The following is a 26,189-nucleotide window of genomic DNA, read 5'->3' as shown; positions in this document are numbered from 1 at the left end:
GGGTAATGTAGTCCACAGCCGTCAATCTCGTCGGGCGGCACACCCACCTTACCGCCCGCCGCGATGCCTGCCGGGAGTTGTAGTTCTCTGTCAGAGAGCTGCCGCGGGGCACGCCGGGATATGTAGTCACAGCTCTGAGCCCAGCGGCAGGATCCTGCCCGCAGCGGAACTACAGCTCCCGTGAGGCACCGCGAGTCGCAGCCGCCGCCGGGAGACCCGAGCGGGCCGGGACGCGGGGCCCAGCCGGTGCCGGGTGTCCGAGGGCGGTCATGGCGGGAGCGCAGCCACCCTCCGCCCCGGGTGGCCCGGAGCCTCCCCAGCCGCCGCTGCAGTACAGCCTGCTGCTGCAGCACCTGGTGGGAGAGCAGCGGCGGCCCCGCGCCTGGGACCCCGCCGCCCTCGGCGGCATCCCCAGCCCGCCCAAGAGCGAGGAGCAGAAGATGGTGGAGCGGGCCATGGAGAGCTGCGCCTTCAAAGCGGTGCTGTCCTGCGTGGGAGGTGCGGTGGGGGTGGCTGAGGGAACCGGGGGCGGCCGGAGGGACAGGGTGCTGAGGGGAAGCCGTGGTGGGAGCGGTCACGGGGAGGTGGGGGTCCCCGTGGCGTCGGGAAAGGGTCGGGGGGAGAAGGGTCTGCAGCACGGGGACCCCTGTGTTTAGTTTTCCTCCCTCTAAGCCTCTGCCGGTGTCTGTCAGTGCTTCTCTCCCTTTCAAAGGAAGGTGCTCACGGCCTTTCCTCAGCACAAGCTGTCAGCAAGGAGGGTGTCAGCACCAGGATGAGGTTTGGTGTCAAGACCAGGTTGGACAGGGCTTTGAGCATCCTGGTCTAGTTGAAGGTGTTCCTGCCCGTGCAGGGGGGTGGGAACTAGGTGATCTTTAAGGTCCCTTCCAACCCAAAGCATTATGTGATTCTGTCCCACAGAACAGTGTCCATCACAGTATCAAGAGATGGAGCAGTTGTGCTCCCACACTGCTCCTTCCACCCTGCCGTGCTCTCCGAGGGGGGGAGTGGAGGTGCTCTGGTGCCTGCAGGGAATGTGCTGCTGGAATCCAGCCAAAGTCTGCTTTACCTTTTTGTGTCTTTTACAGGGTTTGTTCTGGGAGGTGCATTTGGTGTCTTCACAGCTGGCATTGACACCAACGTTGGGTTTGATCCCAAGGATCCATATCGCACCCCAACTGCAAAAGAGGTCCTCAAAGATATGGGGCAGAGAGGCATATCCTATGCAAAGAACTTTGCCATTGTGGGTGCCATGTTCTCCTGCACTGAGTGTCTGGTAGAATCTGTGAGTAATAACTTCCTCAGCACTATGAAATGTTTTATTTTACACTTAATAATATATTCTATTATGTCCAAATAACTATGTAGATCCCCTTTGTGATGGGGCAAGGGCATAAGCTATTCTGTTTCTTGGCCAGCTCTTCAGTTTTCAGACCCATCTTCAGAATGCTTGTTTTCTAACAGAACGAGCAGAAGAGCATAAAATAGCAAAGTAATTTTCAGTTCAGGTCCTGAATGTATTGGCTAGCATAGGCATTGCTTTTTGAAACTCCAGCAACAAGTACTCATTACTTTAAAACATCAAACTGCAACATGGTAGTTTGGGCCTCTAAGAAATCCATATGCAGAAAGGGATCCTTTGATCAAAGTTATTGACTTACAAACCTATTTTCTTCTTGCCCCTACAGTAAGAAATGCCCTTGTGCAATTCAGTGGTAAATCTATCATCTGTTTTCTTAGATAGAAAAATTAGACTGTTAAAAATTTTGGTATGGTCTTTTAATTGAAAGACACAATTATTACTTAATAATCTTAATGTATTTCCTTGCACAATGGAGCAGAACAAAGAGATCTCTGCACAGGTGTGCTCAGGCTATGGCAATAGTACATCTTTGTCAGCAGAGTGCTGAGGCTCTCATCTCTGCTGAGACCCAGGCTGCATGGCCAGAATCAGTGTTGCACTCCTGTGATTATACTGCCTTTAAAATCTCAGTTCTGAGGGCTGTATCAGCTCACCTGAGAGTCTCTGCTGTAGCACTGCATTGCACCACATGGGTTTGTCTTACCTCTCCCGGTGACCCATTCCTTCTCCTGGTCCTGCAAGTCTGAGAGTGCAGGGAGCCATCTGCTGAGAGCAGAGGGAAAAGCATCCTCTGCTGAGGAGGGGCTGGAAGGTCATTTAATCTCTGGTTGTATTAATACTGATACTGCTGAGCATTTATCCCATGTTTACTTGCTGACTCTTGATATTTATTTCCTCAGTATCGTGGGAAGTCAGACTGGAAGAACAGTGTTATTAGTGGCTGCATCACAGGAGGAGCAATTGGCTTCAGAGGTTGGTAGTGCCAGCTGGAAGCAGTTTCTGTGATAAGACTGTAAACTGGTTAGGTAGCATGTGGTGTTTTTAATAGAACAAACACTACAAATCTCCTTGCATGGGGTTATGGTGATGTCAACGTGAGCTTGTACTCCAGGCTGGCAGAACTGCTGTGTCTGTCAGCTTGAGACAGTCATGGGCAGGCTTGGTTGTACAGGACAATGAGATTGGAGGAAAATCAAGTGAAGGGACCTGAAAGAAAAATCAAAAAATGGTGTTAGCTCTCCACACTCTTCTGTGGGAGACAAAAATACATACTGAGTAACTTTCTGAAGCTACAGCTTGTGTGTTAACAGAGCTCTGCTTATATATACCATTTCACTGGCAGCACTTCTTAATTTGCACAATGTGTAAAACGCCTCCCTCCTTTCTCCTGGATCCAATCAAATAGACAGTTCTACCCAGCTACAAAAGTGCAGGATTGCTGAGTGGGATTTGAGTCCAGCAGGCACTAACAGGGACTTTGTGAAGCCCTGCATGCTAACAGTATCTGGAGAAAAAAAACATGTAGGAAGAGAGCTGCTCTGCTCATCAGAAATGTCAAATTTCTCTCACCTCTCCTTAAGGAAAAATGTGCACAGAACATAAAAGAAAGTTCTTTTGAAAGTGCTTCTAATTGAGCTGGTTAAGTTGTGTCTGTCCTGGACCTAATCCTCTAACACTTTTCAATGCAGTAGCTCTCTTCCTATCCCTCCCTAGTCCGAAGGCACTCACAGGACTCAGGAGTGCATTAAAATCAGCAGTTTCTCTCTGGCATTTTCTCTTCTAGCCCTTTGGGGGGAGTCACAGCAACACAGCACCCAGTCAGCAGGCCATGCTAGGCCAGCTCCAGTGTCATTTTACATCACACATGTGCCAGGGTCCCTCCTCACCATGGGCAGTGATAGTGCCAGTGTTCCCTGCTAGGGGACCGCCAAGTTCCTGCAGGTGGAAGCTCTCTAAGCACGCAGAGTGTAAGCAAAATAAGCAAAATAAGTTTCCTCTTTTGTCTCCCTGCAGCTGGTTTGAAGGCCGGGGTCATCGGCTGCGGTGGGTTTGCCGCGTTCTCTGCCGCAATCGATTATTATCTGCGGTAACGGCGGGACCCCGGGGGAGCACACTGCCCTCTTGTTCCACTGATGCTAAGAGCCTGCATCACGGCAGAAGTACCATCAGACTTACCTTTCCACTGCCTCTGGAGTCCTCATCACTGCAAGCTGGATGGTGTTGGCCACTTTTCCTGAATGACTAACAATAATCTGGCTCTGAGCCCTGGCGTGCTGCTTCAAGAAGACTTGTGGGGAGTATGCGAGGCTGGAGCCAGGGGCAGTGAGCAGTATCTCCAGGATGGATCAGCTGACTGTCAGTTTCCAGGAAACAAGCCTGGACTCCAAGCTTTTTTCGATCCTTTGGATCTGATTTTGATTAAGTTTGTTGCTAGCATCAAAAGAGGCAGAAGGACAATCTTCAAAAAGCAACAGTGATTTAGGTTACTGTGTATTTTGAACGTGCTGCAAATGTTTTAACAGTTGTCAGCTTGCAGCTTGCAACTATGTTGGGGAGAGGTAAAATCCTGTGGAGAAATAAGTTTGTTCCAGGCTTTTCTTAAAAATACCAGCTGAAGACAAACCACCATCTGTACAACTTGTCTTATTTCAAGTACAGAGTTGAGAGCCAGATTTCTTTACCATGTCTTAAAGGGAAAAGCAAAAAAAGAATCCTTAGCCTCAGAACCATGTGGTTACTGGCAGATGAACAAAACAGTTTAAGGGGAAAAAAAAAAAAGAGGTTGCTGCAGAAGTATAATTCTCTGTAGCCACTTGGCTAGCCTGGTTTAACCTTGCTGAGATAATCTTGCTGCTGCTTTAACTGCCACAGACTCACACCATTAGTTCCAGCAGTTTGATTGTGAGACTAGAAAACAGAGTTGTGAGAATAAACCATAGACAGATAACTGGGCATTCACTTAGCACAAAGGCTGATCCCATTACATCCGTGTAGCACCTCTGAGTGCCCCAGTGTTGCACTGTGGAAACAGGTACTGAAGTCAAAACATCTGTTGATTAGCTCAAGGAGCTGCTCCCCTTTGATTTTTGTCCAGAAGACCTCTTGCTCTTCTAACCAAGATCTGTTCTTAGACTTCAGGAGGTAATTTTTTTATTCTTGGAATAGTTTAGGGATGATTTTAACCTTCACTGAACCACTCCAACACAGCAAAACACAACCCCCACTACCATCTTTTTGAGGCAGCAGGATTTCAGATGCAGCACACACATCTAATAGGGGTTCTCCCACTCACTTCCCCTTCTTTGTACCCACAGTTTCACATCCCAGAAACATGACAGCCCTGGCTTACCTTAAAAAGCAACACTAGGAGGCTGCTTTGGTTGATCTGGTGGTCAGTTTGAAGGCACATTGTCTCCCATCTCCACATTGGAAGAAATGGGCAGACAGTACCATGTGATCTATCAGATGAGGTTTCCCGATCGCCTGATGTCCCTTGCTGTGCCTGTTCAGTATCCTCAGGCCATAAGCTGTGCAAGTCAGCTGAATTTTAAGCTTGAGTAAGTCTGGGCTGATTAAATAGGCTGGCTCCAGACAGTCCAGATTTGTTTTTTTTTTTCCCCTCTGTACTGAAATGCAAGGATGCAGCCCAAACCATAAGATATCTCTTAAAAGATTTTCTGGCAAAATTCCTGTGCTTATACCACTGGCTTGAAGTGCAGCTAGCAAGATTTCCACAACAGAAAGAAGCTGTGATGCCAAGGTGATCAATTAGTGCAAACACCAACACTATGGGGCTCCTTTTGTGCAAATGTTGGGGCTTTGCATTTTTATTAACTTTTTTTGTTTGTTTTGGTTTTTTTTTCTCTTCACATGGTTTACAGCCATTTAAAGTTTATAATCTACAGAAACTGAAACAGAACACAAACAAAAATATATCCTTAACAACTTTTGAAAGTCAAATATTAATTAACAGTTCTATTCTACCTGTAGCTGCAAAAGTTCACCCCCCATTTTTTATTTTTTTTTTTTTCCTTCCTGCAGGGACAAGCAAAAGGCAGTCACAGGGACAGCCACAGCCTGTTGTGCTGGGGCTGTGTGGACCAGGCTTCCAGCCACTGTCACAGGGGGAGGATTTGGCTGTAGAGAGTCTCCATCTGGAATGACAGTATCGTGGACAGAGCCTTGGACACATGTAACAAATCAGACACACACAGGGATCCGTTGTGCAGTCAGATCTAAGCCTCAGCCTCCTTACTGGGTCCAGGGCCAAGGCAGATGCCTGGTTATTTTCTGCAATGCTGTTTCCCTTCTGTTTAGATGGTAGCCAAGAAGAGTGGGGTCTGGAGTGTGAGCCCTTTGGAGGGGGACTGAAAAACCTCCCCTCGTTTCGTTGCTTTGCTGGTGCAGGGCTGGCAGGTGCTGCCTTCCCCGGGGATGTGGGCTTAGAACATACCTGGTGCATCAGGGCTCCACCTGGAACAGTCTGTTAGTCAGGAGGGTGAAGGCAACGCTGCTGTTAGCAGGGAAACGCTTGGTCACTTCTCATCCTTCTCCATTTGGCACAGGAGAGCACGGGGCCAACACAAATGGGGAAGGGGCTTTTCCCACGGGAACACGGGCTCAGCTCACAGAGCGAAAGGTTTCGTGTCCCAACAGGTACCAGCACCTACCTTGGGAGGGGTGGAAGGGTGGGGGACATACTAGGAGCCAGGCACTGGCGTGTGGCCGTGCTGCTTTGGGACACGGTGTGAGAGCTCCAGCCATCAGCCTGAGGGCCAAGAACTGGATCCACTAACTAAAACGGACCTGAACTGGCTGGGCACAGCTGGCCCAGGCAACTGCTTTGTGAGAAAGGGCAAACAAAGCCCTTGGATAGTGAGGGCCACAAAGGCTTTCCTCCTCCTGTCCCTCTCTGCTGCTTTCCAGGCTGGGTGACTGTCCCGCTGCCTCACTCATCTCTGGTAACAGGGATGGCACCAGGGCAGGGTGCTGCCATTTCCCTGGTGTCCGGGACAGCAGGGAAGGCCAAGGACAGAGAAATAACCTCCCTGTTCCCCTGGGACCAGCAGGCACACGAGTGCCCCGTCAGGCTCTGCCATGGGGCACAGCCAGCGCTGGCAACCCTCGGAGTGCCTGGTGACAGCAGAGATCCAAGTGTGCAGAAACAGCAGTGACCTTGTTCCCCACCTGCCAGGGTTTGTTGGGAAAACTGTGGGATCCATCTGCCCCAGTGGGACCCCATCAGTGCCAGAGGCCATCCCTCAAGCCTGCTGTGGATCGAGACCAGCACAGCACCTCTCGCTCCAGCCTGGTGTGACGGGGGTGCCCCAAAACACTACTTGGAGGTGAGATACAGCGAGGGAAGCAACCACCACGCTACATGCACACAGGCAAAGCACAGGGCAAGGGGTTTAAGAGGACACCAGCCCAAAAACACCCATAAGAGACATAGCGAGGAGGAAGCAGCACCTCACTCCTCTGCTCCCATGGTCAGAGGTTTGCTCGGCCAGAGCAGGATCCAGGCACAGGGTCCAACACTTGTGTGGGCAGCAAGCCAAAGCAGAGCTGGTTGTCACTGTCACCAGGGAGGGAAGCCTGTGAGCTCCCAGCCTCTGAAGCGAGCCAGTACTGCACATGCAAGCATGGGGCAGGGGAGCTGGGCAGCAAAACAGGCACTCTTGGGATGCTGCAAGCTTCAAGCTGGGCAAGATGAGGGATGCCTAGTAGGAGTGAGCAGACAGATAGGAATCCAGGAGAAAACTAGCCAAGGGGGAAGCCTGTGTCCACAGCCCTTGTCAGTCACTACCTCTTCCGTTGAACAAATATACATAGAAACAATTCTTGAACACAAGAAGGGACATAAGACACGACTACTTTACAGGGAGGCACGGCACCTGGGGTGGGACCGGGCCACTGGTACACGATTGTACAGGAGCTGCAGATGGCACTGTCCTGGGTCTGGGCCAGTCTCCCTGGGGGGGCTGTGATCCAGTCCTTGTCCCCCAGAAGGGGCCTTGGGAGTGTTTGCAGCTGGTGCCTTCTCCCTGCAGGCTACACGTCCGTAGAGAAGTAAAGTGTGTTGCGTTTCAGCTCAGTGAAGGAGATGGGAGGATGCTGCAGGTAGTAGAGAAGGACCTGGACCTGTAGCAGGCAAAGGGGGGGATGTTAGGCCAGAAAGGGGCAGAACTGCCACCTCCAGCTTGTCCTTGTACAGCCACATGCAGGAAAAAGAGTGACAAATCTACCCAGACACATAGGTAAACCCCACGGGTACTGATGCAGGCTGCAGCCCCACACTGCCAGCAGGGACCTTACCTGGGCCATCACATCATGGGACCAGATGTCAGAGGCCAGGGTGAGGTGTGCCTTGCTCTCCCCCTCGGAAGGTCTCAGCAACGTTGGCCCAAAGACCGTGGCCAGGTTGTGGAGAGACATTTTGTTGATAGGCTCCTTTTCAGCTACCCTGCGGGGTACATGAGAGGAGGGAGCGTGAGCCCCTAACACTGCTCTAGCACAGGGCACCCACAGGGTGATGTGGGGGGGGCTAGCACTGCTCTGCCCACCCCAGAGAGGAACCTCCAGCCTGCCACTGCCCTTCACAGCTCCCAGCAAACCCAGGTGCAGGGCAGGGAGCTCTGCCCCCTTCACGGCCTCCGCTGGAGCCGCGGGACCTGGCCGAGAGCCCCGGGTGTGATGTGGCAGTGACCAAGCCCATGTGTATGTGCTGCGGGGCCTCCATCCCTCCAGAGCCCCAGGCAGGGCACAGGGACCTCCACACCAACCCCCCTCCCCAGGGCTCCCTACCCCTCCGACCCCCTGGGACCCCAACCAGCCCTCACAGAGGGAACCAGGGCCACAACATTGCCATGTTAGGAGGCAGCTGTGCTCCCCAGCACAGGCTGCAGGGTTGAGCCCCAGCCAGGGGAGCAGATGTGGGAACTGGCTGTGCCCAGTTCTCAGGATGGAAATGGATTTTTTCCTTCCCCAGCCCCCAGCAGCAATTTTTTTTTTTTTTTTTTTTTCTGTTTGGTTTTAGCCAAACCAGAGAAAGAAAAAAACATGCTTCATGATGCAAGTAACATGAGCAGTCAGCCTCAGTCCCAAACTCGTGGACAACTCTGGCCAGGCTCTGCATGCTGCACCACAGCACTGTGCCCTCCATGAGTTTTGGGACCCCCAGTGAGCCCCAGAACTGCCCATCCCCAGGTTTGGATGGGCTTCATTGGGAGCAAGATAAAACCTGGGAAACCACCCATTGCTGCACTTGTGCTGGGACGAGCAACACGGGGTGTCACCTGCACCTTTGGGACACATCCACAGACCTGACTGTCCCTGGGTCCTGGCCACCCACTGCAGACAAGTTACAGGGGTTATGGCACTTTGTTTTGCAGGGGCTGCTGCTGGCCTCGTGGGAAGGGATGCAGCACTCAGACATCTCACTAAAGGGGACACTGCAGAGCTCCCAGTTGATTCCCCTTCTGTGCTGAAGCCCCCTGGAGCTGCAAGCCAAGCTGTTACCTTTTCAAGTGCTCCAGCAGGAAGAGGAAGGTGATGAGGTTGGGGTCAGGCAGCGAGCGGAGAAGGTGCATCATGCAATTCTCCTTGGCAGCAGGGTCTGAGAGGGCTGGAGACAAGGAGGAAGCAGGCTCAGGACAGGGACTGGTGACATCTCATGCAGCAGTGGGATCCAACCAGGACCACACCTCCCTGCAGCCAGGGCACAAGTGGCCAACCCTGGGGAGCAGCATGACGAGCCCCAAGCTGGTCTGGAGCCATCACGGACACCCAGGACCGAGTGGGCTGAGCTGGGAAGGATTTCCTTATCCCAGAGCCAAGGTTGGACACTGTTCCCTTCCCCATCCCTGAGCCCTTACCAATCCCCTCCATGAAGGCGGGGTAGAGTCTGTCAGTGAGGAGGGGCTCGGGCAGCTCACGGAAGTACAGCTTCAGTGTGCCAGCGATGGCGTTGATGTCCATGTCACTCAGCATGACGAGGATGTCCTTGTTATCTGTCCAGAGAGCACCCCCACGTGATATCTCCATCCCCTCCAGGTTCCAACACCACCACCACCACCCCCCCCCCATCACCCCAGCTATCCAGGCAGGCTGCTGGCTGGAGGGCAGGGACAGCACTGCTGAGTTCACAGCCCAGTTTATCCAGGCTGGAGCTGGGAAAAGCCCAACCAGGTGGGACTGGCTGGGCAGGAGGATGTGGAACAATTTGCAAATCCATTTGCAATGTTGCCCTGAGTCAGTATCTCCCAGGAGCTGGCCAGGCGTGGAGGCAGCTCAGAGACACCACAATACTGAGACCTCTGGGAGCTTTCTTTCCCAGCTGAACCCTCCTCCTCAGCCCCTTCCTGGATGCACCAGCACATTTTGCACACATGTAGTGCATTAACCAGACCCTGGGCTTGCAGGGCAGGGGGCTGGGTGGGGGTGTCTCTTTAAACCCTCCCAGGCCAAGAGCTTCCAAAGGACAGCCATCCCCAGGGGACACTCACTTGCATCAAAGACAGCTTTCAATGCCTGGATGTCAGTGGCAACGCCAGAGATTCTGTAGATGCCAACCTCCTCAATGCCCCTCTTCTCCACCTCCTCGATGCACTGGCGCACGATGTAAGGCACCTTGGAGCGCTCCCGCCTGGCTCAGGGAGAGAAGCCATGAGTAAAGAGTCCCCAGAGACCCCGCAGTGGCCAGCTCAGCCCTGCAGACCCAGAGGTAGGACAGTCATGCTTGGGTGGGCAGGATGGGGCCACTGAAGGAACAGGCAAATCTCCAGCAAAGAGCAAAAGCTGAGCTCTTCAGTGTTGGTGGGAGCAGTGGGGTGTGGTGCAAGGATGGAGCAGGTCCCCCGAGTCCCCCAGCCCCACACGTACTTTGTCACAACGCTGATTTTGACCCCGAAGACACCCGTCTGCTTTTTGGATGGGGTTCTCTTCAGGCTCATGTCTCTGCTTGTGAACTTCATGGAGAACTCCACCTTGATCTGCAAGAGATAGGGGATGAGTCCCAGCAGCCCTGCCCTGGCCCATCACCTCTGTGTCACACAAGGGCACGGCCCAGCCTCAGGGAAGGGGCTGCCATCAAAACGAGGGTTGTGGGTCCCCACAGTCCTGCTTACCCCATTCATCTCAATCACATCCATGTGCCAGTTCTTGGTCTGCACGGCCTGTGGGTCCAGCTGTGGGGAGAGATGGTGTGTGAGCTCCACAGGGACACAGCCCCATGCCAGCCCTGCTGCCACCACAGCTTGGTGGCCCCCAAAGCCCTCAAACCACAGATGGTATCAATCACAGGACATCTCTTCCCTGGCAATGTCCTGCCCATGGCAGGAGGATGGAGAGGGGAAGGTTGGGGTCCTTCTGGCCATACCCCGAAGCTGGGTGGGCTCAGCCTCCTCACATGGTTCCCCTTCAAGCTCCAACGAGGCAGTGCTTTGACCCACACCCAAGCAGCATGAAACTTCCAAGAAATCAGGACTATTTCTGGCAACAGATTGATGAAACAGAACTAGGGCAGCGTTTTCCATACAGAAAAACAACATCTCCCCATAGCCAAGGCTATTTATAACCCCTGGGAATGACGGGCTCCGCTATTTCTAGCTTTGGGGCTAGCAGGGGATTCGGTGATGCTGCCCCAGTGCCTGGCTGCTGTGGCAAGGGGCTGGCATTCCCAAGGCCCTGGCACACATTGTGGTGGGTGCTGGGCCCCAGGGCTGGGCACATGTGGGTGCAGTTGCCTTTCAGGGTTTTTCAGTCTCCAGTTAGTGGTATTGATCCGGCCTCATCGATCCCCGTAATGCACAGGGCGGGCAGCAGGGCAGAGCCCGGCACTAATGTCCCCTTGGGGAAGGGGATGGGATGCAGGAGCTGGCAGGGGGTGGTGGGAGCTCCCCAAGGCCATGTGTGTGCAGCTGCCAGGAGAGCTTGTGCCAAGTGTGCAGGGTCACTCCTCAAGGACACAGGAGTTTCCTAAAGCTGCTGGGTTGGGAGATGCTTCGGGTGAGCACAAAGATGTCCAGAGATGCTGCTCCTGCTATGGAGCTACTGTTCCCCTGCCCCAGCCTCTGGATGCCTGTGGAAGCCACTGAATGTCCCCTCCTTACAGACCCTCATGTCCTTCCTTACACACCAAGACCCCACACTCCCAGGGACAGGCCCAAGCTGCCCTGGCTCTCAGCACAGACCCAGCACCGTGGCATCACCCCATGTCCATCCCTGTGTCGTGGTGAGCCCAAGCAGCTCCTCAGCAATGTGGTGCCATGGGAAAAGCTGTGGTCTGCAGCACAGCCTGAAATGCTGCAGTATCCAGGACAGCCCATTCTGACCTGGAATGACCCTTGACACATCCCAGCCTGGCACACGGGAGAGCCCAGCAAGTGCCACACCAACCCTGTGGCATGGCAGTGGAAGAAGGAGGAGGAAGAGGAAGAAGGCTGCAGCTGCCTTGGGCTCCCATGGGGCCCTGCAGCATCTCTGGACACTGGATCACAAGGCTGAAGCTGCAGCCAGACCACTGCCAGCCCCAGCTCTGCTGCTCCAGCTCCAAGTTCCTCCCACAGTGCCAGGTCCCTCCATCGTGCTGCCGTGTACCCACCATGGCCAACACCACCACAGTACCTGTCCCATGAGGATTTTATCCCTTCACCCTGGTCCTGTTCATGGTAATATCCAGCCCTGTGAGTCCCAGGCAGCAGCAGTGAAGCCATTTGCCCTCCAGCTGGGTCAGGAGCTTCTCCTTTCTGCAGCACAAGTTTAATTGCAACCACGACATACACTGACCCCATCCCATGGCTGCCACTGACTCAGACAGCCCTGGCAGCTCACACCTGCAAGGGCTTTAGCAGGGCTCTGAAGGAAGATTTAATAAAAGCCAGGTTGGCTGCTGCCAGCACCATGGACCTTACCCCAAGCACACCACCTCCCTGCAGCTGCTTGCCCCAGACTGGGAAGAATTTTTCCCATCTAGCAGCCATCATGGCCCCAAATTTGGGCCAGTTTAGCTGGCACCAATAACCTGAGCTCCCTTGCAGCCCCCAGCAGAGACATCACTGCCACACTGCCCGCAGGAAGCAAAGCCACAGCAGATGCTCCATCTCCCAGTGTGGGAGGACAGAGAGGAGCATCCACCCACAGAATTACAGGCAGCTCCTGCCCACACAGCACTGGCAAACACCCCATCTCAGTTACCACCACCATCTCCTTCTCCTTCTCCAAAAGGAGCTGCCTTGCTCCAGCAGGAGGCAGGGACATCCCAGGCCAGTGGAACTGCTGGCCCAGGAGACCTGGGGAACCCCTGCCAGTGCTGTGCAGGATGGCACAAGTGACATGCTGCTGTCCCAGATGTCAGCTCCTCTTCAGTGGATCAGCAAGCTTCAAACAACAGCCTGTGCTGAGGAAAAGTACTCAGCCAGGTCAGCAGCACCTCTCTGGGCTGCTCCCTCCTGTATCCACAGGGAATGCCAGCAGTATCCATGCCCAGGCCAGCATCCACTGCAGTGCCACCCTCATCCATGGGGAGGTGCAACACCCCCTGCTCCCATCCACAGGGCTGTGCCATCATCCTGTTTTCCCAAATAATCCAAAGCTGTTTACTTGCTGAACAAGGCCCCAGGCTGCAGAGAAAAAGGCAGCAGCATGGCAGGTGATGAGCATCCTGAGAGGCCCACATGTTTTGTGCATCCTGGGGAGAATCCAGTAGCAGAGGGATCCCCTAACTCCTGCTAGGGCTCACCCCCTGCAGTCCCTGCCTGCTGCTTGCCTCTGACAAGGCCACATCCTAGGATTTTGTCCTCAAGACACCTCCAGGATAAGCACCATGGATACAGCTTCTGTGCAGACACTGGCAGCAGAGACAGACACAGGCAGCACCGGGTCCCCAGGGCTCCCAGGTGAGGAGCTGGGATGGCTCCAAACCCTCATGGCATCTCTCCAGAGCTCTAAGCACAGGGATGCTGCAGCAGGGCAGGGGCTGCCAGGCTGGGCATGTCCCTTCCCCGTGCCTCACGCCTATGAGGTCACCAAACCATCAGCCTGGGATGAAGCCATCAGGAGCAAACTGATGACTCAGCTGGTGAGGCCATCTCCACCATGGCCCTGGGGAGCAGGATCCCAGGGCAGCTGCTACAACCTAGGTCACTTCCCATCAGCGTGGCACTCGTGGACACCCCAGCCTGGGCTCTGGTGCTTGCCCCAGCTCAAGCAAGCAAATGCCCCCACCAGACCTCCACACCAGCAGCTCCCTCACCAGGGAACAGGCAGTTCCTGAGCAGCTCCATGATGTGGGGCAGAGCAGCCCCTGCACCAGCAATGCCCATGGCAAAGCACAGCCCCCCCAAAAAGCAGTGATTCACAGCCCTGTCTGAAAGTGACCTGAGAAACCACAGGCAGCCACGGCACGCCAGGACCATGCACAGCCCCACCAGGGACACATCCTACCCCTGCAGCCCCAATGCTCCCAGATGGCAGTGAGCAGGGAAGCCCACAGACATGGTGGGGATGCATGGGGCTGGGAAACAAACCCCCCTCATGTTTTGACCCAGCAACAGCAGCAGCCTCCTCACACAGCCCTCACCACCCCTTAATCCTCTCCGCGGTAGCGGCGGCGGCACAGAATTGAGGTTAATGCCTCTGCGTCACAGGCAGCCCGGCTGCCAACCAAACCTCAGCCCCGTGGCTGCTAAAATGAACCCCCATGGGCCCAGGCAGCTCCTGCCTGCAGTCACAGCTGAGCCCTGAGCCAGCAACTCCCCATGCAAGGGGAACTCCACACAGGGAAACCCCCAGAGCCCCCCCATTGAGACCAAAGGAGCTCATGGGCAGCCTGTGATGGTGCTGTCCCCCTCCCTTGTCACCTCTGTTGCCCTCTGTCCTTCCACAAAAGATGGGCAGTGCTGGTTGATGTGGCTGTGGCACATGCTGCAAGCTGAGGGAAGCCTGGATGGGTCCAGGGTGTGAGGTTTGCAAGAGGGGGTGCTGCAGAACCCCAGAAAACCCAGAGCCAGCCGGCCCATAAGCATTGCTGTCTTGTGGGTAAGCCCTGGAACTGGGCAGGGGTGCTTCCCCCATTCCCCTCTGCAGGACCCCCAAGTGCAAACAGCTGAGACCCCCCCATTCCCCCAGCACACAGAGGGGAGGGGAAAGTGGACACAGCACCCTGCAGGCAGCTAACTGCTTTTAAGAGCTTCCAAAGCACCCAAACAGCACCCTCTGCTCCATGCACAGACCCCTTTCCCCACAAGCAACACAACCCCCCCATATCAGAGCCACCCCACAAAGCCACCAGCCCAAAAGCCACCACACACAGCAGAGCCTGGCAAAGCCATCCCAGAGCCCATTTGATGCCCACCACTGTCGTGTCCATCCCCCCCCTCTTCCCTGAACCCCAAGAGGCACCTTCTGCCGGAGCAGCTTGCTGCGCACCCTGCCCCACAGCCGAGCACCCGTGTTGGGGGGACGCTTCCCCTCGGGCTCCTCCACGCCGCGCTCCGGCCGCTCGCCCACGGGCCCGGGGCTGCCATCGGGCTCCGCCGGCACCTCCGTCATCTCCACAAACAGCTTCAGCTCCAGGGAGAGGAGACGAGGGTATCCGGGGCTGCGTTAGGACAGCACCCACATCCCTTCTGCTCGGGGTGGGGAAGGTCAGCGGGGGCCAGCGAGGGGAGCCCGGCTGGGGCAAGGGGGAGGCGAGCGGGCAGGGCTCATCTTCAGGGTGTGAGCCAGGCTGAGAGGCAGCTCGGCAGCCCCAAATGCCTCCCTCCCTCTCTCTTTCCCTCCCTCCCCCTGCGAGGAAGTGACTCAAAGGCAGCCCCCCCCCCCGGCGGCCCCCACGCGATTAACTCTCGCTCTGCCACCGCTCGGGACGGCTGGAGGGGCTGCCCAGCCTCCCCACCCCCCACCCCCAGCCTTATCTGCTGTTATCCGCCCTTATCCACTGTTATCCCTTATCCGCTTCCCAGCTCCAGCCCTGGAGCCATCGCGGCTGTTGGCAGCTGCAGTCCCGGAGCAGCCAGGCTGCATCTCCGGGTCTCAGCAAGGGGCATGAGGATGGGAGTTTTGGGGTCTCCTATCAGGCCTAAGCAACCCCCCCAACACCCCCTCCCTCCTCAGCCTGCCCTGGCTCCTGTCAGCCCCACTGCCAGGGGCAAGGAGATGGGGTGCAGGCAGGGCTCTGCCTGGTGCCCCAGTCCTGGAAGGGTCCCTGCCTGTGAGAAGCAGCAGATACAGCGAGGTGCAGGCTTGGAGGGCGATTTGCACATCCCCCCAGCCCAGCTCTCAGCAGTCTCCTGAGTCCTCATGGGGTCACCCTGAGGATCCCTGCAGCTCCGGGGAGCCCCAACACCACCAATCACCCTCTCCAGAGCCTCCCCAGGCAGATATTCCCTTCGGGCACGGCAGGCACAGTGCCCATGACAACACAGGCTCTATTCCAACAGCCACATCCCCCCGGTGCATCCATCAGGGGATGGCGAAGGGGCTGCTCCATCCTGCCTCAACACCCTTCTGGGTGCAGCTGCACCCACTGCCCATCTCCTCGCCAGTCCCAGGGCACATGGGGACAGATCCAGCCTTCCCCCTCTGCAACACGGGCACAAGCACTTGCTGCCTCCTCTGCTCACCCCTAGCACCTGCCTGTCACCCTGCCACAGCACCAGGTGCCCCTGCCAGCACCCACCAAACACAGCCCACCTGCTGGGAGCAACTGGGACAGCTCAGAGCAAGGCTGAGCCCTGCAGAGACAGGGATATGAACCCCCCCAAAGGGGACATGAGCCCCCCACAGCAACTCTATCCCAACCATGGCACACTTCAGCCTTGGAAACCCCACACAAAATGGGGTTAACAACAACAAAACAGGGCTAATGCCAACTGGGAGCTGCAATGAGCAGTCCCCATGACCAGATGCAGCTTCCCACTGAGCAGGCCACCAGGGCATGTGTAGCACAAGGTATCCAGCCCTCTGCTAGCCACGGAGACAGGGCTTGGGGTAAGGATGTAATGCTTGCCACACTACAGACCCCTTGGGGCTCATTGCCAGGATGCTTGAGAGGAAGCTGGTGCCAACCTCAGCCCCTCCATGGACCCAGCCAAGTCCTTTGTGCCAGCAGGACATGGCACCCACCCATGGCACCCCCAGAGCTTCGGGAGGCCCCTGTTGCTCCCCACAGAGGGGCTGCAGCATCCCCCTCACACACTGACCTCACTCCCTGATGCCTCTAAGCTGCTTTGGTGACTGACGCACGTGCCTGAGCTGTCAGATTAGGGATGGGCAGTGGGCACAGAGCTGCTGGGAGGGGATTTTGGCCATCCTGACAACCTCAACATACAACACAGGCCTTTTCCAGAGCTGCTGGATGCCCGTGCCTCCATGTCTCCCACTCTTGCTGCTAACTGGAACCAGCAGCAGCTCGTAATGAGCCCAGCAATCACCTGGGGGAAGGACCATCCAGGGCAGCATTTCTGCCCAAACAGCTCAGGGCAGAGGGCATGGGGGCAGCACTAGGGCTTTCCCACAGCCCCACAAGCAGTGCTGCCTGTCTTGCCTGGAGCTGTGCTGCTCCATCCCTTCCCCAACACCCACCCCACTCCTAGGGCAGGGCTGAGCCGTGGCTCTGGGTGACAGCAGGACAGCCCACTCTGTCCAGCCAGGTCCTCCTTGGGATAAGCAGCTCCAGAGCCTCCTCGCTTTCCCTTTCTTCCCCCACAACTTTCACACGGCGGGGACAAACTGTGCTGTCCCCATCCCAACCCCTGCATCTCCCAGCGTGACTCATGTTTGTTGACCCAGGCTATTTCCGAGAGCACAGCTGGGCTGATCCCCAGGAGACACTGAGCCCCTTCCCTGCCCCAGCCCTCCTGCTTGGCCCACTGCCACCCTCCCAACCCCCCTGCCATTTCCAGGGGGCAGAGGGCAGCCCAGAGGGTGATCTCAGGTACGACCAGCTGCTGGTGAAACCAAGCCCCTGCCTTGGCATCCTGTGCAGTGCCACCCACCCACAGTGTCCCTTCCCAGCAGCATTTCCGTGCTGCTCCCTGCTCCCCAGGGACCTGCCCTCAGCCACTTTCCCACGGAGCAGGGAAAGGAGCTCTGGGCCTTTGAAGTGGCCTTGGGCTGAGGCTGTGTCCAGGAGTGATGCTGTCCCCAGCACAGGGGGGAGCAGCCAGACTGGGGCTTCCCCTCCCAGGAAAACAAAGGGGCACACCCATCCCAAACTGTCCCCACGCTCCAGGTGTCCCTGCAGCCTGGCCAAGGTGGTTTCTGGGGGAATATGGGGCCTGGGGGCTGCCTGCCCACACCCTTTCCATTTCCCTGGGTACTGCTCACCTGGGAGCATCTCAGGGCACCCCGGGCCTCCATCCTCCCTGCCTGACAACCACCAATCAGGTGGCTCAGCTGTTGCCCTGGAAACCCCTGTTGCCATAACAGCAGATGATGGAGGCACAGGGGAGGCAGATGGTGGCAGAAGGGGACAGTGACAGCTGGCAGGGAGGGACAGGGGGCTGCACACCCAAAGCACCTGGGGCAGGTGCTGACCCCTTCTCTGCATGCCTGTATCCTGCTGCCAAAACCAGAGCTGCCTGCTCATGCTGCCAGGCACCTCCTACCTCAGGAAACTTGGCTCCAGAGAGGTCCACTGCTGAGTGACAAGATACCCAAAAGCCCCAGCACATACCTGGATCTGCCCCTTGCCCATGATCTTGTCCACAATTTCATTGTTGTCCTTGTTGAGCTTGGTCTTGTCATAGCACTTCTCGTAGCAGAGGATGCGCAGGGACTGGGAGCCCTCCAGCTCGATCTCGAACTCCTGGGGAGCAAAGGAAGGGTGGCTCAGCCCCAGCACCCCAGAGCAGCCCCAAAACTGAGGCTGGAAGGGCAAGGGTGGGATCTGCATCCCACCCTCTTCTCACCTCGTTCCACTGTGGCTCAGTGGTGTCCCGGAAAACCCTGGTCTTGGCTTTGCTGACAAAGTAGCCAAATGAGTCCACCTCCAGCGTGCAGTAAAGGTCTGGGGGAGCAGACACCAGCTCAGCACCCAAGGAACATCCCCACCAGCTCCCAGGGGACCACTGTGGGCAGAGCAGGGCCACATGCTGGACCTCAGCTCTTCTGACCACACTGGCCCTTCCTAGCAAGGGTGGGCACCCACACTTACTGGCAGACTGCTTGAAGCCCTTGGCGGAGTGGACGATGACATGGAGGAACCCATAGAGCCCAGGGGACTCATCATCTGTGGTGGGGAGAGCAGAGGCTGCACCAGGGCCACCTCCTGCACCCCGGGGCCAGCGTGCAGGCTGGCTGTCCCCAAGGCAGTGAGAGCTAGGAGGTGACACCCCAATATCTCCAACCCCTGAAGGGCCGTCCCTAAGGTCCAGGAGAGAGCATGTATACCCCAGTGCCAATCACCCCTGCTGCACATCCCAGCTTTCCTGTGGCTGGAGAGCCCTTGGGGAGGTTCCCAGTAGGGCTGCCTGGGTCATGCCCTGGGGACACCTTGGTCCTGCCCAGCCATGGGGGTGCTGGAGAGACCCCCAAAGGCCACGCGTTGCAGCTGGGACAGCTCTGCCTGGGAGCTCAACTCTGCTCCAGCAGTGCCACCTGGTGGGTGGCTGTCCCCTGCACAGCCAGGGACCCTGCCACTCCTCCTCGGCATCTTCCAGATGTCCAGCAGATGCTCACCATCCTTATTGCTGGTGACCGGGATGTTGTGGACAGTTCGTAGCTTGAAGCAGGATCCTGTGAGCACCTGCAGCTCCACCGAGCTCAGGACAAAGGCCTGGAGGTCTAGAAGACAGAAGAGGACCGTCAGAGGAACACAGCCAGAACTGGGCATGGGACCAGAAAGCAGCAAGCTGCAATCCTCTAGGACACCCCTGTAATCCCAAGGGCCCTAACAGAGCCTCCGCAGCTCCAAACTTACCTTTTTTCTGCAGTTTCTGAATGGCCTCTCTCCACTCAGACCTCTCATAGTCAGATGACAGCAGGAAGAGGTAACTCTGCAAGAGAGAGGGTGATGGAGCCTGCCATGTACAGGCAGGGCCCAGCCCGACCCCCAGCCCACCCTCCTCACCTTCCCATTGCGGTTGTGGATGCGGAAGGGGATGGCAGGGGAGTTGAGGAGCAGCCAGAATTCATTCTCAAACATCTTCTTCTTGAGGCGTTCGATGGCCCGGCTCTGCCCCTTGTTGGCTTTCTGCAGGTGGGGAGCAGAGGGGAGAATTCTGCAAGCTCCCCTGGCCCCTGTGTCCTCTCCCTTACCCAGAGGAAGGCACCCGTCCCAGCAGCAGATGTAACGCCCACCCCATCCTACACCCACCCCACCAGCAGGTGCCACACCCCACCCTGACAACCTTCACCCTCTTCTCACCTCCTTCTGCACCTCGCTCTTGATGGCTGAGATCTTCATTTTCATGTCCTCCAGCTCGTGGTCAGGGATGACATGGACCTGTGGGCAGTGCTCTGATTCCTCCGGTGAGGGGAACACCAGGTCGGCCAGGGGCACGTACCACTTGCAGTCGTATTGCTGGTGCTTCCTGTGGCCAGGACGTGGGCACTGAGTGATGCCTGACCACCCCCCTCCCCAGAACATCCTCCAGCCGGCTGGAGGACAGAGGGTTGTGACACATTCCCCTCCCCATGCCCACTGCTCTCCTTACCCCACTGCTGTCTTCTTCAGCTTGGCACAGAGCAGCACATCAGTGAAGAGGAAGACGTGCCGCAGCTTCCGTGAGCCCTCAGACAGCTCCACCAAGAAGCCATCCTTGACAAGCTGACGGGTCTGCAGGAACAAAGGCCAAAGAAACCAAAAGGGATGGATGGTCCTGTACCTCTCTGTGGCTCAGCCACCAACACCACATCCTTCAGGTGCTATTTTGAGTCCTGTACACTCAGCAGGGTGCCAGCAAGCAGCAAGAACCAGGTAGAGCCCTAATCTTGCACCCAGAACTGCCTCTAGAGGAGCCCTAGCACTGCCCACCCCATTGGCTTACCTCCCCCTTGGGGGTGGTGACTGCTGTCCTTCGGGGATCAATGTCCTCATTGATGCTGGAGAGGAAGTTCTGTGAGATGCGGAGGGCATCCTGGAGCAGTGGGTAGTCGGGGTGGTCGGCTGGGGTGTGCTTGAGGAGATCCTGGAAGGGAAAAGGCACAGATGAGTGGCCCCCAGCACACTGCCCTGCCTGCAGCACCCACCCTGGAACCCTCCCCATAGCATCTGCTATGGCTGTGGGTCCCCAGGAGCAACAGGCACATCACACTCACATGCAGGACGAGGGTGCTCCGGGTCACCCGGTCGATGGGCTTGTACAGCAGTGCTGCAGGGAGAGAGGACACATCAGCAGCCACCCTCTGACAGACCCCCAGCCCCTCTCCTACCCACCAGTGCCAGCCCCACATCCTGTTCCTGCCAAGAGCAGCAGGGAGCCAAGGCTCAATGCCACAGCCCTGTGTCCAGCTGAGCCAAGAGCAGGAGAAACCACAGGCTGGTGTGTGGGGCAAGGGCAGACCCCACCATGGGGTTTAACCTTGATTTTAGGTCTGCACCTGAGATGTTCTGCCAGCAGTGCAGGTGCCTGCAGGGTCCCCACCAGTGTGACAACCCCACATGAGCCACGTGGTACTTCCTGCACGGTGCTCTCTGCTCCAGCCACAGCCCCACATCAGCAAGGTCTGTCACCACCCCAGGACAGGGCACAACAGGGATGCCAAACCAGCCACCATGTCCTCCTCCCTTCTGCGGGTTCACGGGTTGTGAACATGGCTCTGCCCTGCCTGCTGGGACATCCCCACCATGTCTGTGTCACCGCATCCACCTCTGAGTTGAAGGACCTCCCCAGGGGCAGTGCCAGCTCAGTCCCCAGGCTGTGTGGTGGCTGTGGAGCGGAAGAGCTGCTCCTCACCCCCAGCAGCTATTTCAGTTTCCTTTTTGGCTCAGCAGCAGGTCTGTCCCTCCCCTGACCTCACTGGGCTCTTCCACCCCACAGGACACTCAACATATCCCCACCCCAGCCAGACCTGGGTGCAGGAGAACGAGTCCAAGCTGCTCCAGCAGCAGCAGAACCCCCACCTACAGAACAAGCAGGGCCCAAGGCATCATCCCAACACTGCTGCCCTGTACTCCCTCCCCACAGCCCCCCATGACTTAACGCTCCATCCAAGACAGGGGGGAAGAGCTGCCCCACACAGGGGGCACAGACACCTCCATTCTCCTACCCTACACCCTGTCGGCTGGAAACCAGCCCCTACAGGAGGTCTTCAGAGCCAGGTCTTCATCCCAAGCCAATGGACATTCCTGCTCTCCCCTGGCTCTTTGGGCAGGTGAAGGCACAGAGCACATCGAGAGCGCTGCTCCCAGCACTCGCACAGCTCCTGGGGCTGCTTACAGCCAGGCTGATGCCTGCACTACCCCAAACTGCCAGAGCCAAGCAGGGCCTGGCTTTGAGCCAGAGGGGAGAAGAGGGAAAGGAGACACCTGCCCCCACCCTGCTCTGACAGGCTCCCATCCCTTCCCCCGAGGCGGCAAGGCGACAAGGCAGCACCCAGTCCTGAGAGAGGGACCCCCAGTCCTGGGGAACAGGAGGGGCTCTGCTCAGGACACAAGGACACAGGGCTGGACCCTGATCCAGAGGCTGCATCCCCCACAGCTCCCTACCAGTGGGTAAAAACCAGAGCCGCTCTCCATGCAGCAGCCAGCAAGAACCCTACTCTGGGGTGCAGGGGCAGGCAGGATGTCCTCTGCTTTCCCACATTTCACCCATGTGGAGGATGGATCCTCCTTCTCCCATCACTAAAGGCACCTGCAAAGAACCAGGGATTTCCAGGACATCCTGGCACAAGGAAAAAGCCACCAGCTCCTTGCTGCCACAGTTCTGCCTGCCTGGGGCCCCCAAGCAGGCTGCACGGGGCCAAGTACCAGCCTGCAGGGATGCCCAGTGCCTCTCCTCCCCCAGCCACGGAGAAAGCTGTGTTCCAGCCCTATGATGCTCACAACCTCCGGCAGAGAAACAAGGACCCCCCTCCATCACCATCCTTGGGGCACAGCGCGGGTCCCCCCCACCTGCACCAGTCCCCCCCACGTCCCACCACCAGCACCAGCCCTTTTCCAGAGGGAAAGGCGAACGCGTGGCCGCGTGTGCCGGAGCCAAGATGATTCAATAGAGCCTGGAACAAAGACACTCCCAACTTCAGGCTGCAGAGCGCGACGCAGCCTCCACCTCCCCCCAAAAAAGGACAGCCAGCCCCGGGCCGGCATCCCCACAGCATCGCTCCCCATCGGCACCCAAATTCGGAGCCGCCCCCCCCTCGCCTCACCGTAGGTGCAGTTACAGCAGAGCCGGACGACGAGGAGGATTTCCATGGCAGCCACCCCGTCTCCACGCAGCCATCTCTGCCTTCCCGCGGCAGCTCAGCCCGGCTGCAGCGCGGCATCGGCCCCTCAGCACGGCTCCCGGCGCAGCCAGCGGGCGGGGAGGAGGGGGTGGGCAGGGGGTGGGGGGCTGCTGCACGCCCCCAGCATCCTAAAGAGCTGCGTGTGTGTCCCGTCCCCCCACACCTCCTCGCCAGCTCCGCACACCAGAGCACAAAGGGCTGAGCTCACGGGAGCTGCTCAGTAATTCACCGGCACCGGTCCCGCAGGCACACAAAAGGCTGAGTCCCCCCTACCCACCCCGGCGCCCGCCGTACCCTCCATGGTGACGGACGTGTGGCTCTCCTTCGAGTCCTTGGGGCCCTTCACCTTCAGCTCCTAAGGAGGGAAAGGCCCATCAACACGGCCCACGGGGGGCTTGGGGTGGGGGGAGAGATCATTGCTCAAGATCATGAGGTCCTCCTCCACCTTTCCTGCATCCTGATATCTGCCCCCCAGCCCCAGCCTGGCCATCTGGGGGGGCACGCAAGGGTGGGGGGTGGAGGTATGGACTGTTTGGGGTTCTCCCTGGGCAGGAGCAGCAGTGCCTGCACACAGCAGATGGGATGTGGTGGACCCAAGGGACACCCTGGAGGAAGACACCCAGCCTGGAGGAGGTCCCACCAAGATGAACAGCACAGTGGCAGAGGGGCTGGAGGGAGAGAGGAGCCAGGCTGCAGCCACTCAGGTCCCAGTTTCTATAGGGGAACCCAGCAGATGAGCTCAATGGATGTGGCAAGCGGGTGCAGGTTGCCCTGACATCCCAGAAATATCAGCAGTGAGGGCTAAGCCTGACCTGAGCTTGAGGGGAAAAGCCCATGACACCCAGAGGTCACAACACTCCAGAGGTCACCAATGGCCCTACCCCTGGGATGGTCCCCAACAATCCCCAGGACAAGGAAAGCATCTCCACGGGGCACGTGTGGTGGCTTCTGCCGTGGGAACAATGCTGTCTGTCCTGCACCAGGACAGCCTTGTCCCTCCTGGCACCAGCCCATCTTACCTCTGAGATCTTCTGGAACTGGTAGTTGCTGTGGCTGCACTTCTCTGCCGTCTCAAGTGCGATTTTGTAGTTATCCACAAAGGCCTTGTAGACCCCCAGCTGGCTGGCCTGCAGGGAGGGGGTGTTAGCCAGGCACCCACTGGGGTGCTGAAGCCCCCCAACAACATGAAGGGCCAGGCAGGGCCCAGGGGACACTGTTGAGGGCTGTCCCCTTCCAGCAGGACACTGCTGGACCACAGACAGCTGGTGGGCTGCACTCTCATCCCTGCAGGGACAGCCCTTACCAGGAGCAGGATGGTGGGACTCCTACCCAGCCTTGGGCTACCACAAATCTCCAAAATCCAGCAGAGAGGTAACAAATGGCTAGGATGTGACCCTGGGGGGCCACCACTGTGCAGCATCCACAGGCAGTGACCTCCTGCTTCTCACCCACACACCTGGGCTCCTGCCTGCCCCAGGGACCCACCAGCTGTGAGTGTCCCCGCTGTGGTGAGGGGCACAGAAGCTGCACAAACCCCATCCCAGGACAGAAGGGCTCAGGCAGGCAGCAGCAGCTGCTGCAAGGAGGGATGCAACAAGTCCCACAGACACTGGTGAGCACATGGCAGGGTGTCAGCATGGAGCATGATGCTCCATCTCCCCAGCACTCCTCTTCCAAACAGAGCAAGCTCCAGGAAAGACACATACCAGCTTCTGAAAGAGGTGGCCCATGGTGACATTGCTGTCCCACTGCTGCACCTTCGGGCACAGGCTGTCATAGAACTCCTTGTGGATCTCATAGATGTCCTGGATCTTGTAGAAAATCGTCTCGATCTGCTGGAGCGTGAGGACAGGCTGAGACGTAGTGGCTGTGGCCTTCAGTGGCTTCATGGGCTGCCAAAGGAGAAGAAGGGAGAGCATTTAAGATGAGTTCTCATATATGGGAATGCCAGGGATAGGGGGATCTGGGCCAGCAGTGAGGGACTGTCCAGGATGGGTCCCAGCTGGCTGCTGGACCACGGGGCTGCTCCCAGCTCATACATCCTCAGACTTCCCAGTGGTGGTGGTGACCCCTGCATTGTGCAACAGTGTCTCCACCATGAGGACCAGTGAGTCTGCAAGAGGAAGCAGGGCTATAAATACATCCCTGCCAGGCACGCTGGCAGTGTGGGCAGGGGAGAATCTGCCCTCTTCCAGGTAGCACAGGGGCCGGGCCTGACTTGGGGCAGCTGTTTAGAAAGAAATTATTCCATCCATCCACCCACCCACCCACCCATCCATCCACCCACCCACCCCTGGTGTGGGACATCCCTGGAGGGGGTTCCCAGCGTAAGGGCTGTGCTCACCAACAAGAGGGCCTCCAGCTGGTTGATGTAGATCTCCTCACTGGCCAGGAAACCAGAGAGCACCAGCTTCCTCATCTCCAGGCCTTTGCCAGCCTCTCGCTCACCCTGTGCAACAAGTAAAGGAACCCAGCTGAGCCAACAACCAGCACAGGAGGAAAGCTCTCATCCCACCAGGATCCCCGCCTGGGTACATGTCCCCGCCAGTGCTGGGGAAGCTCCATGGCAAGGGCCGGGCACGTGCCCACTGGGCAGCACAGCCAGGCTGGAGCCATCTGGGAAGCCATGGGCTGTGCTGGCTTCACTCCCCTCCCTGGCTGGCCAGGAGCCCAGCGCCACTGGCAGAGCTCCAGGCAGGGCAGGACTCTCCCAGGGCAGAGTCCAGAGGCACCGGGTGAAATCATGCCTAGTGACGGATGGTGCTGCCATGTGACCCAGCACCACCCTTTTTTCCCCTGCTGAGGTTTACCCCGGAGAGTGTCACCCCAATGGTCACTGCCTGGTGGCACTGGGGCAGGTCCCTGCTGGTGCTCCAACCTCTGGTGGCTCAGCCCATGACCAAGTCTGCTGCAGCACTGATGGTCCAGCAGCCCAACCCCGACAGCAGAGATGAAACAATGCTTAGCAGGGCTGGGGGGCTCTGGGACCCTCATCGAGGCTCTGCCAGTGCCCAAGAATGGACACCCCAGCACCCTGACTGCCCTGAGCTCCTGCTGTGCCCATGACACCCTTGGTCCTAAAAAAAATCACTTAGGAGCCAAGCTTTGCCACTCAGACCGAGATCAAGCAGGGACATCAGTTGCTCTGGGCAAAGAGCCATGAGGGACATTTTGGAGGTGTATTGGTCCTGTTTTGCCCCTGTCTGCACCACCTGTCCCTGCCAGCCGCAAACACTCGGGGGTGCATGGCTACACAGGAGCATCTCTCCAGCATCCACCAACCCCCATGGAAGCTGCTATGCACACCAGGATACCCACCCCATGGCTCTCCACCAGGCCAGGCTGTGGTGACCAGCACAGCAGAGGGGTGCCCAGGGGTGGGGGGGGCCAGCAGTTTTGTGTGCTGAGAGCTCACGGGCTCTTTGCCACCAATTAGTCACGG

At 57.5% G+C, this 26,189-nt stretch overlaps 2 protein-coding genes across 5 annotated transcripts in view; one reads left to right on the top strand and one right to left on the bottom strand.

Annotated features, from left to right (window-relative positions):
* The first annotated feature begins 215 nt into the window (after nt 1-215).
* On the top strand, nt 216-4,304 carry TIMM22 (translocase of inner mitochondrial membrane 22). The gene is made up of 4 exons (XM_030462186.1): nt 216-498; nt 1,086-1,282; nt 2,260-2,332; nt 3,374-4,304. Exons 1-4 carry the CDS (start codon nt 270-272, stop codon nt 3,448-3,450), a joined length of 576 nt encoding a protein of 191 aa, XP_030318046.1. The 5' UTR covers nt 216-269; the 3' UTR covers nt 3,451-4,304.
* Nucleotides 4,305-5,147: 843 nt separating this feature from the next.
* ABR (ABR activator of RhoGEF and GTPase) overlaps nt 5,148-26,189 on the bottom strand; it is a 37,747-nt gene continuing 16,705 nt past the window's right edge. The window contains exons 3-23 of one of the 4 annotated variants that reach the window (XM_030462183.1): nt 25,092-25,196; nt 24,454-24,639; nt 23,767-23,874; nt 23,042-23,102; nt 20,621-20,673; nt 20,350-20,490; nt 20,017-20,138; nt 19,728-19,893; nt 19,431-19,553; nt 19,281-19,356; nt 19,040-19,144; nt 18,516-18,590; nt 18,271-18,368; nt 18,036-18,167; nt 10,486-10,545; nt 10,241-10,350; nt 9,865-10,004; nt 9,235-9,369; nt 8,879-8,984; nt 7,676-7,823; nt 5,148-7,501 (exon numbers count right to left, since the gene is read on the bottom strand). In XM_030462183.1, coding sequence (XP_030318043.1) covers nt 7,412-7,501; nt 7,676-7,823; nt 8,879-8,984; nt 9,235-9,369; nt 9,865-10,004; nt 10,241-10,350; nt 10,486-10,545; nt 18,036-18,167; nt 18,271-18,368; nt 18,516-18,590; nt 19,040-19,144; nt 19,281-19,356; nt 19,431-19,553; nt 19,728-19,893; nt 20,017-20,138; nt 20,350-20,490; nt 20,621-20,673; nt 23,042-23,102; nt 23,767-23,874; nt 24,454-24,639; nt 25,092-25,196 — 2,340 coding nt within the window. In that variant the 3' untranslated portion in view covers nt 5,148-7,411. Of the gene's footprint in view, nt 7,502-7,675; nt 7,824-8,878; nt 8,985-9,234; nt 9,370-9,864; nt 10,005-10,240; nt 10,351-10,485; nt 10,546-14,758; nt 15,136-18,035; nt 18,168-18,270; nt 18,369-18,515; nt 18,591-19,039; nt 19,145-19,280; nt 19,357-19,430; nt 19,554-19,727; nt 19,894-20,016; nt 20,139-20,349; nt 20,491-20,620; nt 20,674-22,669; nt 22,838-23,041; nt 23,103-23,766; nt 23,875-24,453; nt 24,640-25,091; nt 25,197-26,189 lie in introns of those variants that run through there. The other 3 variants (XM_030462184.1, XM_008495078.2, XM_030462185.1) reach the window with 3 other exon arrangements.

Source organism: Calypte anna, chromosome 19 (genome assembly GCF_003957555.1).
Source record: "Calypte anna isolate BGI_N300 chromosome 19, bCalAnn1_v1.p, whole genome shotgun sequence".
Classification (NCBI taxonomy): domain Eukaryota; kingdom Metazoa; phylum Chordata; class Aves; order Apodiformes; family Trochilidae; genus Calypte; species Calypte anna.
The sequence above is the reverse complement of the archived record's forward strand: the minus strand, read 5'-3'. Positions and strand labels throughout refer to the sequence as shown.

Bases quoted from the DNA above. Each gene is read 5' to 3' on its own strand.
- TIMM22 (XM_030462186.1), top strand. From the start codon at position 270: ATGGCGGGAGCGCAGCCACCCTCCGCCCCGGGTGGCCCGGAGCCTCCC. The intron at 1,283-2,259 runs GTGAGTAATAAC...TTATTTCCTCAG, and splicing joins CTGAGTGTCTGGTAGAATCT to TATCGTGGGAAGTCAGACTG. The intron at 2,333-3,373 runs GTTGGTAGTGCC...GTCTCCCTGCAG, and splicing joins AGGAGCAATTGGCTTCAGAG to CTGGTTTGAAGGCCGGGGTC.